The 15,810-nt window shown below is 49.4% G+C and overlaps 1 protein-coding gene across 2 annotated transcripts in view; it reads left to right on the top strand.

The window, feature by feature from the left end:
- DHRS3 (dehydrogenase/reductase 3) overlaps positions 1 to 15,267 on the top strand; it is a 50,444-nt gene extending 35,177 nt beyond the window's left edge. For both annotated transcript variants that reach the window (XM_040263475.1, XM_040263476.1), the window contains exons 2-6: positions 3,810 to 3,953; positions 4,614 to 4,733; positions 5,089 to 5,327; positions 11,014 to 11,139; positions 14,751 to 15,267. In XM_040263475.1, the coding sequence (XP_040119409.1) occupies positions 3,810 to 3,953; positions 4,614 to 4,733; positions 5,089 to 5,327; positions 11,014 to 11,139; positions 14,751 to 14,835 (714 nt within the window). In that variant the 3' untranslated portion in view covers positions 14,836 to 15,267. The remainder of the gene's footprint in view (positions 1 to 3,809; positions 3,954 to 4,613; positions 4,734 to 5,088; positions 5,328 to 11,013; positions 11,140 to 14,750) is intronic.
- Positions 15,268 to 15,810: the final 543 nt, after the last annotated feature.

Below are 15,810 nucleotides of genomic sequence, written 5' to 3'. Positions count from 1 at the left end.
CACACTATCCCCACCACAGCAACTTGCCCTGGGCAGAATTGCTGTCAAAGAAGGTTGGGACCAGTGATTTTAGGCCAAGAGGGCCCTAAGGTGGGTGGGAGAGAAGGGTCTCTAAGCTTGAAGTCTGGTTGCACCCATTCCTGTCCACAGGCTTCCTTTGTAAGCAAGTCAGCAGCTCAGGTGCCCCCACTGCCTTCTGGACTTCTTTTAATTTGTTCATAAACAAAAAACAATATATATTTTTAAAAGTCACTGGCTTTCCAGGAACTCTGAGCATCTACCGTGGGCCCAAGGAAGCACCTAGCAGTGCAGAGGCTGCACACACAACCCATGCAGAGAGAGACACATTCAGTCAGACCTGCACAGAGACACGCAGCAAGGGGCCACACACTGGCCTGGGCCTCAGCTCACAGCTCCGTCCAGGGTGGTTCTGAGTGGAACCCCAGGTCTCGCTGACTCTTGGTCTAAGTAGCTGGTGGGTAGAATCTTCTGGAACCCTAAACAGCTCAATCAAGGGAGCTGGGCTCATCTCAGCCTCAGAGAGGCTGCTTAACCACCTTGCAACCCTTCCTACCTGCGGCCCTGAACTTTCATTCATTCGCTCAACAAATAGCACTTGCGTTGCCGGACACTGAGATATGAAATGACCAAGGCAGAATCTAGGCCCTCAGGGAGCTCCTGGCTCAGAGGGATGGGGTTGAGGAGGACAGAAAGTAAACCCCTCCCAGCTCTCTGTCAGAGATGGGGGCTCTGAACATGAGGAGGCCAGTCTCCCAACCCACCAGGGGCATCCTCAGCAGACCCCTGAAAAGAAATGGCCAAACCTCAGCATCCCACCTGGGTGTGTCCCCCCACGCATGGAAGACAGTGGGGCACAGCCTTTGCTTCACCTCCTTCAGTCAAGTCCCTGTTTTCCTCTCCAGGTTGCCCTTCCAGCCATGCAGACAGTGCTGCCTCCCTGGCTCTCTCTCTCTCTGCTGGTTTCCTTGTACTCCCAGGTGTCTGGACCCCTGCACCTTCTAACTCATACACATCCCTGCTTTGAGTTTCCTTGCCCTGCCAACTAGTCCAGAAGTTCTCAGAGTCCCAGAAGCACCACTCTTGTCCTCAGCTAGACACTAGGGAACTGTGCAAGCCCCCAGGTCCTGTTCCCCAGACAAGCTGGATGTGGGAGGGCGTTAGGCAGGGACCAGAGCAGAAGAAAGGAGGCCAAGGGTTTCTTCCGCCTCAGTCTGACATGCTCAGAAATTAGATGGATGGATGGAGTGGGGTGGCACGGGGTGAGTAGAAAGAAGAAAGGATGGGTGGGTGGGTGGGTGGGTGGATGGATGGGTGAGTGGGTGGATGAATGTGAGGAAGGATGGATGGACAGATGGATGGGGTGACAAGGGAGGATGGGAGGAAACTAGGATGACAGTGACTACAAGACGGTGGTGAGGTCTGACATGATGGAAGATGATTGAACACACTGAACAGTTGATCTCTTTCTTCTTCATGAAGGAAATCTCTCCAGCCTTTCCTGGAGGAACATATTTTAAGTCTGTTTTTAGTTCAACAGACAAGAAAATGTCCTTTGGAGCCTGTCTAATTGCGGTCTGTTTGCTCTTGGAGGACTTTTGTCATCGTGGAGGGTGGCTGATGGAATTCTCCCTCGTAAAGCCCTTCCCGTATTTCAAGACTTCAATTAAAATAAATAAAGCGGTTGGACAAGGTGTGGTTTTCAAACTGGGCTTTCCCAGAGATGTTGCAGGAATAGAAAGAACACCCTTATTCTCCTTCAAGAAATATTTCGAAAGTTTTAAAAACTCTAATAAAGGGGACTTCCCTGGTGGTCCAGTGGCTAAGACTCCGTGCTTCCAATGCATGAGGCCTGTGTTCAATCCCTGAGTAGGGAACTAGACCCCACATGCTGCAACTAAAGTTCTCAAGTGCCACAACTAAGACCCAGCACAGCCAAATAAATAAATATATATATATATTAAAAACTCTAATAAAAAACTCGAATCCATGGGACCCATCAACACATCTCTGTATCCCACCAGTTGCAGCCATTTTGCACCCTGTGTGGTATTGTGAATGTTCTGATATTTCAAGGTAAACAGTTGATAAACTGTTATCACCAACGACTACTTGTCTGTGTGACTTTCCTCCGTACCAAGTTGCAGAGCAAATAGATTCTGGTCTGGTGTGACTCAAGTTACGTCCATCACCCACTTGAAAATGTTCACCTTTCCAGCTCAGCCTTTTTGCTCTCATGTGTGGCTTTTCAAGTAAGAAAACATGGAGTTGGATGTGTAATTTATTCCTTTTACTGGTTTCACACATGAGGTTTCCGTGTTGGGTTCTATTTTTAAAGGAGGAATTTCATTGATAATTTTAAAGAGAAGAAACAAAAATAGAAACCCATTAGATTAATCCCCAAGGAGCCTTTTATCTCTTCCTTTCTCTGATTCTCTCCAGCCCCCAGCCTTTCTGCCTTTGTGCTGATTACACTGGGTCTTAGGATTCTTAGTTCCCTGTCACTGAGCCCTGTTTTACCAACAGGGGCCTCTCTCGACTCAACGACGTGTCATGGAAAGGAATGTCATTCTCCTGTAGGTCAGGGTTGAGAAACAGCCCACCCTTTCTTCTGAGCCTTTTATGGCCAGCCATTCATAAATTTGTCCAACTCCCTTTAAGAATTCATGTCTTGGTCCTGCCAGGGTCATCTCCTGGCATAATGAGTCCCACGTTTATTACCTGTGGGGTGAGGTCGTGTTTCTTTCTTGGCTGGCTCTCTTCCCCACCCTCCTTCCACCTGGGGCCACAGCTGGGTAGAGGGAAGGCCTTGCTTAGTTTCCTGGCACCTTACAGCCAGAACCTTGCAGTCCGTTCACCCACCAGGCTCTAGACCTCAGGTGAGAAGACCAGCTTGCTCCTAGCTGAAAGCATTCTGGAACATTGTACAGGAAGAACTCTGCTGCTACATTTAACTGGATAGGATCACTTGAATGGGGCCGGCAGGAGATGTCATCCTGGAAGGAATACATAAGAAAGAAAGTCCCTTATGAAGGACTTCCCTGGTGGTCTAGTGGTTAAGAATCTGCCTGCCAATGCAAGGGACACGGGTTCCATCCCTGGTCTGGGAAGATCCCACATGCTGTAGAGCAACTAAGCCTGTGAAAAGTGGAAGTGTTAGCTGCTCAGTCGTGTCTAACTCATTGTGACCCTATGGACTACAGCCCGCCAGGCTCCTCTGTGGGATTTTGCAGGTGAGAACACTGGAGTGGATTTGCCGTTCCATTCTCTTCTCCAGGGGATCTTCCTGACCCAGGGATCAAACTCCAGTCTCCCATACTGCAGACAGATTCTTTACCGTCTGAGCCACCATGGAAGCCCCATCTAAGCCCGAGGGCCACAACTATTGAGGCTGTGCCTGGGAGCCCGGGAGCCACAACTGCTGGAGCCCATGCTCTGGAACAAGGGAAGCCACTGCAGGGAGGAGCCCCACACTGCGGTGAGGAGTGGCCCGAGCTCCCACAGCTAGACAAAGCCTGCACGCAGCAGTGAAGACCCAGCACAGCCAAAAGCATGATACATTTTAAAAAGGGAAGACTTGTGGACCATACATCCATCAGGGGGGCAGCAGTGGGCTCAGAAACTCTTGGTTCCCTCTAGAGTAGGCGACCTCCCTTTAAAAAGTCATATTGTGACTTTGCACACTCTTTTCAAATGGAATCGTGGCAGTCATGGGGCAAATTGCTTTACGTACTGAATTTCTGATGGCTTCCTTAGCAATCACCTGTTCAGCATCACTGTCCTCCTTCCAGATCGTTCTGTGGGGCCGGACTGAGAAATGCCTGAAGGAGACGACAGAAGAGATTCGGCAGATGGGCACCGAGTGCCACTACTTCATCTGTGATGTGGGCAACCGGGAAGAGGTGTACCAGACAGCCAAAGCTGTGCGGGAGAAGGTGAGCGGCCTGGGAGGCGCTGGCCTCAGCTCTGTCGGAATCCTAGCCAAAGGGGACAGTCTCACAGGGCTTGGGAGACAGCTTTGCTTATGGTGGAATGGCTGTTTGCAGGGCATCTCAGAGGACTCTCCTGTGAAGCTGGTCCAAGTTGTGTGTGTGTGTGTGTGTGTGTGTGTGTGTTGCAGAGAGCAGAGACTAGGGACATAGACTGACTAAATCACCTGTTGTCCCCTTTGGAAGTTTAAGCCCGTGAGTGTCTGTCCTAGGGGTAGTAGGGTGGTGGGGGGTGGGGTGCAAATGTCTCTTGGTCATCTGGGAAAATCCCCCCGACTCCAGACATCTAGTTAGACTGAGTGTATCAGTGAGGTCTGAGAGAGCAGAAACCACCCCATTAGATATCTGGCACACGGCAAATGTTAACTATGTTTATGTCACAATAACCTCATTTATTATAGGTGTGCTCTGTGACAGGTATATTATGTGCCATAAATTATTTCTGATCCCCAGAGCAACCCTGGTATGGTTATTAGCCCCATCTTACAAATCAAGACTGATGCTCAGAGAGGCGATGTGGCTGCCCAGGGCCAGGTCCCTCCTTTCCAGGTACAGGCCACTGGGGCTGGCTGCCCTAATGGCCCCGTGGCCCCTTCTTGCCCACAGGTGGGTGACATCACCATCCTGGTGAACAACGCCGCCGTGGTCCATGGGAAGAGCCTGATGGACAGCGATGATGATGCCCTTCTCAAGTCCCAGCACATCAACACCCTGGGCCAGTTCTGGGTACAGTTGTCCTGAGCCAGAGCCGGTGTTGGGCGTGTCAATGACATCTTCTTCCCTTCCAGGGAGCCTGGAGTGGGGAGAGGCTTACCAGGGCTTGGGCTTGGGTCTAGAGGGTGGCTGGACAAGAAGAATGTCATCTGGACTCATCATGTCATGACTCAATGGAGTCATCTGGACTTTCTGAAATGTGGGAGTCAGTGCCCTCGGCCTCCACCTCATCACCTCCCCATCGTAGGAAAACTCAGTGACTGGAGGGGTGCCTGTGTCAAGGGTAGTCTGTTCTCCCCAAGAGAGGAAGTTGAGGGGCTGTTGGAAGCTGTGTCTGCCGCACACTAACCTCCCCATCCACCCTCAGACCACCAAGGCCTTCTTGCCGCGGATGCTGGAGCTACAGAACGGCCACATCGTGTGTCTGAACTCCGTGTTGGCCCTCTCTGCCATCCCCGGCGCCATCGACTACTGCACGTCCAAAGCCTCAGCCTTCGCCTTCATGGAGAGCCTGACCCTGGGGCTGCTGGACTGTCCGGGCGTCAGCGCCACCACCGTGCTGCCCTTCCACACCAGCACTGAGATGTTCCAGGGCATGAGGGTCAGGTCAGTGGCAGGGGACCCTGTCTCCGAGCCAAGTCCCTCTAGTCGATTGGATGAGGGGACTCATTATACCCAGAGAGACAAAATTTTAAAATAACCCAGAAGTGCTTTTTCCCTGGCTTTTTGGTCTCATATCTGAGTCTCCATCTGCAAGGCAGTGGGGTTCTATAGTGGTTTAGGGTCCTGCTTCTCAGGTCAGGGGCTTCACAGAGTACCCATGCCAAACGCATGCAATGGAATACTCACCCAACTATAAAAAGGGTGTAAAGTATTAATTACACAAACAATATGGATGAATCTCCAAAGCATTATGTTGAATGAAAGAAACAAGAGACACAAGAGTGCATTTTGCATGGTTCAATTTTTCTGAAGTTCTAGAGAAGGCAAAGCTGGGCGGAGGTGATGGAAGTCAGAACAGTGCCCTCCTAGAGGAGTGAGGACACAGCTGGCAGGGAGCACCAGGGAAGCTTCTAGGCTTGTAACAATGTTCTCTCTTCTTGAATTGAGTAGGGGTTACACAGGTGAAAACTGATCATGCTGGACGCTTAAGATTTATGCCTTTTATTGTATATAAGTTATAGCTTAGTTTAAAGAAATACCGAAGCCCAACCACCCCTCCTCCAGACCAATTAAATCAACAGGAAATGGGTACCACTGGTTTAGAGCTTGTACTTTGGAGCCAGACCCCCAGGATGTGTGTGACCTTGGGTCTGGTTAGTTCCTACACCACCCTCTGTTAATCTGTAGAATGGGATGATGGGAGTAGGAGTCTGTGATAAGAATAAAATGGGGTCTAGCACACAATACCCTATGTGCTACATTGTAAGCGCCCAGTAAATGGTGCTACACTGATGTGGGCTTATGAAGGGACACAAGGTTATAGGTAAATGAAAATGGGGAGTCATCCAAAAACTGTCTTCCTTGTTTTTTTGCTAAGTAGCATATAATGATAATTTTGCCTTCTAAATTACATGCATCATCCTCTTCCAAAGATGAGGATAGCAGGGAGGGGTCGTTGTGAGAATTGCATGAGATCGTGGAAGGCATGTATGTAGCACAGTACATTCATGGGGTGTGGGGATCACTCAGAACACCTTAGTGATTATCACTAGGGGTGGTTTTGCTAAGCAAGGATCAAAACACCTGGCTTTGTGGACTCAGAGACATACAGAACAGACTTCTGATTGCCAAGGGGGAGGAGGGGAGGGGAGGGAAGAAGTAGGAGTTTGGGATTAGCAGAGGCAAGCTGTTATATATAGAATGGATAAATAATGTACTGTATAGCACGGGGAACTATGTTCAATATCCCATAAAAAACATAATGGAAAAGAATATGTGTGTGTGTGTGTGTGTGTGTGTGTGTGTGTAACTGAGTCACTTAGGGCTTCCCTGGTGGCTCAGACAGTAAAGAATCTGCTTGCAGTACAAGAGACCCAGGTTTGATCCCTGAGTGGGGAAGAGCCCTTGGAGAAGGGAATGGCAACCCACTCCACTATTCGGAGGATTCTGTGCACAGAAGAGCCTGGCAGGCTACAGTCCGTGGGGTTGCAAAGAGTCAGACACGACTAAATGAGTCACTTAGCTGTATATAAGAAATTAACACAACATTGTAAATCAACTATACTTCAATAAAATTTAAAAAGAAAAACCTGATTTTGAATTTCGCCTCAGCTCCTATATGGTGGTGAAAGCTTGAACCAGTTTTGTTACCAGTCTGAGGTTTACTTTGCTCATCTCTCAAACAGTGGCAATCATATTTACCTTGTTGGATCATTGGGAGAATTAGAAATAACACATGTAATGTATCTAGTGCAAAGCCTGGGGCATATGAGATGCTCAGTATTATTATTTTTTCTAACAATAAACATCTTCATAAGTGCATCTGCTATTAATCTTTCTAGCAGACTTTAGTTGTTATGTGCTGTGCTGTGCTTAGTTGCTCAGTTGTGTCCGACTCTTTGCCTGCCAGGATCCTCTGTCCCTGGGGATTCTCCAGGCAAGAATACCTAGGTTGCCATGCCCTCCTCCAGGGGATCTTCCCAACCCAGGGAGCAAACCCAGGTCTCCTGCATTGCAGGCAGATTCTTTACCGTCTGAGCCAACAGGGAAGCCCAAGAATACTGGAGTGGGTAAACCATCCCTTCTCCAGGGGATCATTCCTGACCCAGGAATCAAACAGGGGTCTCCGGCATTGCAGGGAGATTCTTTACCAACTGAGCTACCAGGGAAGCCTAATTTCCACCTCACTTACACGCAAATTATCATAGATTCTGAATTTAGAGGATGCTGAAATAATGACTATGAATGTTCCATATTGTTTTTTACCCCTACAGTGTCTTGGTTTAGTGTCTTCTCATCTGAGCATACAGGAAGTGCTCAATAAATATGTGAAAGTGAAAGTCATTCAGTCCTGTCCAACTGTTTGAGACCCCGTGGATTATACAGTCCATGGAATTCTCCAGGCCAGAATACTGGAGTGGGTAGCAGTTCCCTTCTCCAGGGGATCTTCCCAACCCACAGATCAAACTCAGGTCTTCTGCACTGCATGTGGATTCTTTACCAGCTGAGCTGCCAGGGAAACAAACAATAAATGCATACTGGATGGAAATGCAGCCACAGTGATCCATGGTTCTAACTGGGTGCCTTGAGCACAGAAGTGAGCAGGACTTTCACAGACCTCGCATTCCTGTGCCTGGTTTGCCTTCTGGCAAGGTTTCCTCTCCATCACTTTAAGAAGGAAATCCAAGGCTTCTCTCAAGTCATTTTTCCACAGTGGTTCAGAGTGTGGGCCCAAACTGCAGAGACAGGTAGTGCTAGTGGTAAAGAACCTGCCTGCCAATGCAGGAGACGTAAGGGATGCGGGTTCGATCCCTGGGTCAGGAAGATCCCCTGGAAGAGGGCATGGCAACCCACTCCAATATTCTTGCTGGGAAATCTCATGGACAGGGGAGCCTGGTGGGCAAAGAGTCGGACATGACTGAAGCGATTTAGCATGTAACCCCAGCTTTGTGTGACCTCAGGCAAGTTACTTAGTTTTCCTGTGCCTTGGTTTCCTAGTCCATGAGAAAGGATTGATGGTGATACCCTGACTTCGAAGGCTAGATGAGCTCCCATGTGTGAATCAACTAGTTGGCTGGCAAGTAGGAAGCACTAGGTGAAGCTTCATTACCTGTGGACTGCAGGTGAGCCCTGACGGCTTAGGCTGCTGCTGCTGCTGCTGCTAAGTCGCTTCAGTCGTGTCCGACCCTGTGCGACCCCATAGATGGCAGCCCACCAGGCTTCTCTGTCCCTGGGATTCTCCAGGCAAGAATACTGGAGTGGGTTGCCATTTCTTTTTCCAATGCATGAGAGTGAAAAGTGAAAGTGTAGTCGCTCAGTCGTGTCCGACTCTTTGCAACCCCATGGACTGTAGCCTACCAGGCTCCTCCATCCATGGGATTTTCCAGGCAAGAGTACTGGAGTGGGGTGCCATTGCCTTCTCCAGAGGGCTTAGGAGAAGAGCAGTAAAAGTCTAATTTGTACCTAGTTTGTGCCGGTTAGTTGCTCAGTCATGTCTGACTCTTTGCAACTCCTTGCACTGTAAACTGCCAGGCTTCTTTGTTCATAGAATTTTCCAGGCAAGGATACTGGAGTGGGTAGCCATTCTCTTCTCTAGGGAATCTCCCCAACCCAGGAATCGAACCTGGGTTTTCTGCATTGCAGGCAGATTCTTTACTGTCTGAGTCACAAGGAAAGCCCTGTTTCTTGAAAGGAAATTAAAAAAAAAAAAAAGCATTGGCTTCCTCTCCAACCATGTTTAACAACTTCTCAGGGTGGAGGGTTGGAGACAGTTGCTTAGGACAAAATTGATGGATTTTCTGGCAAGAGCAGCCATAACAGGGACTTCCCTGGTGGTGCAGTGGCTAAGACTCTGTACTCCCAATGCAGGAGACCCAGGCTCAATCCCTGGTCAGGGAACTAGATCACGCATGCTGAAACTAAAGATGGAAGATCCCACATGGTCTCACCTACAACCCGGCACAGCCCAAAAAATAAATATTAAAAAAAAAAAAAGTGACCATATAGGTGAGTGCTGTTGTTTGTAAATTGCTATTTACTTATTTTTTTTCTATGTTTGAGCCACCAGACACTTTACAAATGCTGTTGCATGTGGCCCTCTGCAAGCTTGTGAGAGCTCTTAAGCCCATTTCCCAGATGGGGGAACTGAGACTGAGAAGCGAAGGTACTTGCCCAAGGCCACATGGATAGAAATTGGCTTATCACTCTCAGTCCTCCTGGTGCTGGAGCAGCACGCTTTGTGGGACTGAGATCAAAGCCAGCAGCACCAGCAGCCCTGCACCTATAGGCCCAGGAGAGATGGGACAAGCAGCAAGCAGGGCACTTGCCTGGGGCTTCTGGGGGCTTGGTTTGAATCTCCAGGTCCCAACCAGCTCCACAGAGCCCCAGCTTTCTTCTCTGTCAGTTGTCAATACCTGTTGATTGCTCAGCACAGGTCTGGCACTTAGGGAGCATCACTACTGTTAGGGGTCTCAGGTCTGATGTTTCTGAACAATCATAAGAAGCCCCTGATGCTTGCTTATTCAGCCATTCATTTATTTATCAACCCCATGAGACTGGTCTGTAGCTGTTTGAATGGATTAGTGAGTGTATCCATAAATCAAGGGCTGAGGGAGTGAACCAGCAAGTGGGGTAGAGCTCCTGTCTCTGCACAGGATGCACAGGACACACCCGGGGAATGTCATGTCATTCAATGTCCACCCACTCAGCAAGCATTTATTAAGCATCTACGATGTCCCGACGCTGCACTCAGGGCAGATAGCAAGGAGCAAGACCCACCAGACCTCTGCCCTTGGGGAATTCAAGGGTGGAGGAGGAGAGACAGGCCTTTCTCGATGGGGTACATTCAGTCAAGGCAATTATCAGGGGGACAAGATCAGAGGCCACTCTGAGTGGACGAAAGGAGGGAGCCTTGCTGACGGGATGGCTGGGATGGGAAGGATCTTAAGAGAGAAGATTGGCCAGGATCGCTGGGCAGAGGAGGAGAGGTGGGCCCAGAGAAGTAGGGCTGAAGACAGCTTTGGGGGCCCTGGGAGGGCTCAAACAGAGCAGTGACAGGGTGTGGGTGAGGTTTGAGGGAGCTCTCTGCCGTGCTCTGAGAACCAGTCCCAGGGTACGGGTGGGCAGGAGGAGACCAGCTGGGAGGAGAGAGGGGATTGGGAACTCCTGATGCGTCTGGGGCAGCAGGAAAGCAAGGAGAGTATTTCAAACAGGTCTCAAGTCTCCCCACACAGGAGAAGCCAAAGGGGTGACCCTGACATGTTAGAGAAGGGGCTTCCCTGGTAGCTCAGGCTGGTAAAGAATCTCCCTGCAATGCAGGAGACCCCGGTTCGATTCCTGGGTCGGGAATGATCCCCTAAAGAAGGGGTAGGTTACCCACTTCAGTATTCTTGGGCTTTCCCGGTGGCTCAGACAGCAAAGAATCTGCCTGCAGTGCGGGAGACCTGGGTTTGCTCCCTGGGTTGGGAAGATCCCCTGGAAGAGGGCATGGCAACCCACTCCAGTATTCTTGCCTGGAGAATCCCATGGACAGACATGTTAGAGACAGAAATGGAGACGGGGGGTAGGGAGGGGGTTTAGCAGTAGCACTTGCTTTTCAGGAGAAACTCACACTGTCTCTTCCTGCATGCAGGTTCCCCAACCTCTTCCCCCCACTGAAGCCGGAGACAGTGGCCCGGAGGACAGTGGAAGCCGTGCAGCTTAACCAGGCCCTCCTCCTGTTGCCGTGGACGATGCACGCCCTCATTATCTTGAAAAGGTACAGGGCTGGGGGCGGAAGCTCAGAATCAGGCTCCTGTGGGCTGTGTCCCCTCCTCCCAGGGGACCTTGGTGGGGAAGAGGCCTCAGACTAGAGAAAGAACCCACATGATCGATTAGTCATATCTGCTGTGGGTGTGAAAGTGAGAGTCGTGGTATATGGGTCATGGAGTTATTATCCTTAATATAGGTTTCCCAGGTGGCACTAGTGGTAAAGAACCCGCCCGTCTAATGCAGGGGACGTAAGAGATATAGGTTTGATTCCTTGGTCAGGAAGATCTCCTGGAGGAGGGCATGGCAACCCACTCCAGTATTCTTGCCTGGAGAATTCCATGGCGGGCTGCAGTCCATGGGGCCGCAAAGAGTTGGACTCGACTGAATAACTGAACACACACATCCTTACTACAGATTAGGGTAGTCAACCTTGTTGCTCTCAAAAATCCTTTACAATTTTAAAAATTGTTGAAGAACCTAAAGTATTTTTATTTATGTGAGTTGTATCTATTGTTTTAGGAATTAAAACTGAGGGGGAAAAGTATGGGATTTATACATGTATTCATTTATATATAGCAATAAAAAATCCATTTGGTGTTAACATAAACAATATTTTTGTGAAAAGTAAGCATATTTTCAAAAAAAAAAGAATAGAGTAAAAAGAATGGCATTGTTTTACATTTTTGCAAAGCTTTTTATTATCTGACTTAATTGAAGACAAATGGATACTTGTATCTGCTTCTGATTTTCAGCTTTTGTGATGTCACATGTCATGTAGCCTCCAGAAAACTCCATTGTACACTTATGAGAGAATGAGCATTAAAAAAGTCGAATCCGACCACAGTTCTATAATAAAAGTAGTTTGCACTTACAGAGATCTCTGAACGCCCAAGGGTTCCTGGGCAACACTTTGAGAAGTGCCAGTCTAGAGACTAAATCTTGGCCCCAGCCTTCAGGGAGTTTACCCTAACAGGGAAGACAGGAATCTCCTTGCCTAAGGCTTGAGAGTCATAGAAACATCACAGTGCTCACTAGGTGGGATTTACCAGGGAGACCACCTTGGGAGGTGGGCTTTACAGAGAACTTGCTCCCCCAGAATTTGCCCAGCATCACGTTCTAGAACTTTCCAGACTCTGGGCAGAAAACTCTTCCTGTCCCAGTCCCACATGAAACAGGCCATTCCACATGCCCCATTCAGCACAGCTTTCATGAGCCTCTCCTGCTGCAGAGAGAGCTTCCACCCTGGAGCCCCGAGTGGCCCCGGACTCCTGGCTCCTCTGGGTCCCCAGCCCCCAGCTGACTGAACCCCTCTGACCTGAAAGGCCTTTTCTTTCTTTTTCTTTTTAACTTTTTATTTTATATTGGAGTATAGCCAATGAACAGGCTTCCCAGGTGGCCCTAGTGGTAAAGAACCACCTGCCAGTGCAGGAGATGTAAGAGATGCAGGTTCAATTCCTGGGTCAGGAAGATTCTCCTGGAGGAGGGCTTGGCAACCCACTCTAGTATTCTTGCCTGAAGAATCCCGTGGACAGAAGAGCGTGGTGTTCTATAGACCATAGTGTTGCAAAGAGTCAGACACAACAGAATCAACTTAGCACGCACGCACACGTAGCCTATGAACAATGCTGTGGTAGTTTCAGGTGGACAGCAAAGGGACTCAGCCGTACACATACACGCATCCAAACTCCCCTCCCATCCAGGCTGCCTCATAACACTAAGCAGAGTTCCCTGTGCTGTACAGTAAGACCTTGTTGGTTATCCATTTTAAGTATAGCAGTGTGTGTATGTCCATCCCAAATTTCCTAAATATCCCTTTGTTCTGGAAGTCTGTATCTGTTTTGTAAGTTCATTTATATCATTTCCTGAAAGGCATTTTTGGGAAGTGAAATACCCAAGTGCCTTTATCAGATGTCCAACCCCAGGAAACCAGGTTCCCCTCTGGCTACTGTGGATACAGTGGGCACCTGAGTAGCTGCTATAACCTCAGGACCAGGGGGATACATCAGTCCATCCCTTCTCCAAATTCAGAGCCCTTCCAGGACACAGAGTGAGTGAGGGGTGGGGGGTGCTGGGCAGGCAAGCCCCACCTCAGCCTCCCTCAGTCCATGCTGACTATTCCTCTGAGTTGCTCCTTGGCTGCTCCATGAGCCTTAGGAGTCCAGGGACTTGGATCCGCACCAAAGCCAAGCTGATTGTCCACCTCAGGGAGCTTCTTAGAAGGTTTTGGGGACATTCTAGAAAAAAGCTAATTTGTCTAGAACACCTCGGCACCGTCCACAGTAAGCCCCCAGCCTACATTTCCTGTTCTGTCCCCCACTAGTTTCCCACAAAAAGCAGAGGCCAGCCCTTCCCCATTCCCTGCACTTGCACGCCCCTCTCACCTCCCCCAAGAGAAATCCTCACAAGTTCCACTCTATTGCCACCACCCCCAGGAAGCCTTCCCGATTACTCCAGCTGGAATGAGCCTTTCCTATCTTGCACCTAGGATGGGCTGGAGCCCTTCAAACTAATCACAGATGAACTGAGGGCATCTCTAAGCTGGGTCCTCTGGCCAGATGCCAGGATCAGAGATGAAACATCTACCATAGAGATACCCAGGGCCCAACGAGGAAATAGCAAGCACAACTCCAGGCCTCGTTGGGGAAGCATAGGGCTATAGGGAGCCCCGGGGAAAGGCCTAAGGTGAGTCTGGGAAATTTCCCACAAAGCAGGAAATTGTGTCACGCTGAAGGTCAAGGCCTGAAGGTATCTGGTTGGCCAAAAATTTCGTTTGAGTTTTTCGTACGGGGCCCGAATGGACTTTTTTGGCCAACCCAATATATGCAGGTGTTTTATTATCTGGAGGGAAATAAAGGGTGAGAAGTAAAACCTGAGGTCCCAGCTAAAGGAAGGCACCGCTCTGGAGTGAAGCAAACTTGGCTGAGAATCTTGAAATGGTAGATAGGACAGACTTTGGTAGCAAATGTATCAGGAGAAGAGTGTGGCTGCTTAAGAAATAAGTTAACACATGGAGTGGGGGGAACAAGAAGGTGATACCTGGTAACTAACTCTTCAGCCCCACACAGTAAATATTTGTTGAATAAGTGGCATTTGGAGTTCATAGATTTCTGAGATAATTATGGACCCTAAAATGCTCAAAATGTAGCTTTGAAAGTTTGTTTATACCTACACTTTACCTTGTAAAAAACTATTTATACTGGACTTCCCTGGTGACTCAGACGGTAAAGCATCTCCCTGCAATGCAAGAGACCTGGATTCAATCCCTGGATCAGAAGATCCTCTGGAGGAGGGCATGGCAACCTACTCCAGTATTCTTGCCTAAAGAATCCCCATGGACAGAGGAGCCTGCTGGGCCACTGTCCATGGGGTCGAAAAGATTTGGACCCGACTGAGCGACTAACACTTTCACTTTCACTTCCGTTTCATTTATCTACTTACTTGAAAGCCCTTCCTCCATGGAGGGGTGGGTGGGTTGGCTTGTGAGGGGAGCTGGTGTGTGTTGGAGAGAAGAGATGCAGAGAGCTTATGGGAACCACTACTCAACTACATATCTTGTTTGGCTACCAGTCCGCTGGTCCCCCATTGACCGTCTTCTTGTTTCCTTTCTCCCTCCCTCAGCATACTCCCACAGGCCGCCCTCGAGGAGATCCACAAATTCTCAGGAACCTACACCTGCATGAACACTTTCAAAGGGCGGACATAAAGACAGGATGGAGAAACAGGCTCAAAAGCCACGGAACCTGAAGGGACATGGGCACCTGGGTACACGCCTACGTGCCTGTCCCTCAGCACCCTTCTGCTGGGTGAGCAGGACTGCTTCTATCCTGGGGAAGAATCCGGCTGACCCCTAGCCAGCCCCAGGACCTTTGCACAGGACTGATGGGCATAACTCTGACCCCCATGGGGAGGCAAGAAATCAGCCAGCAGCTGCCTTGACACTTTTGTACATTTCTGATTCTGTAGAGTTTATTGTTAAATCGCTTCTCAAGTCTAACCAGCCTTGGCAATGCGCATAGACCATTTCTGGAATGGTCTGTGGCCACATGCTCCTCCTTCACCTCCAAAATTCACTTATCCTCAGCTTGTGCAAACTGGTTGAACGGCAGGAATATATAAAATAAAGAGAGAAAGCTTTTGTGAGTGTTTTTCTTGAAACCTTTGACCTCTGGTCCTTGGTGGGCAGTGGGGAGGGGACCAATCCCAACCATAACACCCCATCCTTTCAGAGAGAATTGGTCTGCTCAGGGTCCCCAGCTGCCCCGGGTAGAGTAGAAAAGAAGAAGGCAGAGATCAGGAGAGAAACTGAAATCCAGGCCTGTGGGGGTAGGGAGTAACTGGTTTCTTGCCAGCTCTTTCAGGGCCCTCCCAACAGTCATGGGTTGGGGGGCACTTTGCCTTCCCACCTGCATCTATGGAAGACCAACAGGAACTAGTCTACAGAGGCATGCCCTCTGCCCTGCCATGGCCCCACCAGCCCCCAGGCCACCAACTCAGGAGAGAAGAACCAGGTTTTCTCAAGCCCCTACTGTCTCCCTAGCATGTGTTGAGGGGAGTGTTGCTGAGAAGCCAAAACTCTGAAGATCACCAGCACAACAAGGCCAGTGCTAAGGGGGTGCTGTGGGCCCCCAGGTCTACAATCTGATTGCAGGGGATAGAAGCGAAATAGCAAAGGAGAATG

The sequence above is a fragment of the Oryx dammah genome, unplaced genomic scaffold (assembly GCF_014754425.2).
Source record: "Oryx dammah isolate SB20612 unplaced genomic scaffold, SCBI_Odam_1.1 HiC_scaffold_21, whole genome shotgun sequence".
Taxonomy (NCBI): Eukaryota; Metazoa; Chordata; class Mammalia; order Artiodactyla; family Bovidae; genus Oryx; species Oryx dammah.
Note: the sequence above shows the minus strand (reverse complement) of the source record. Positions and strands in the feature narration are given on the sequence as shown.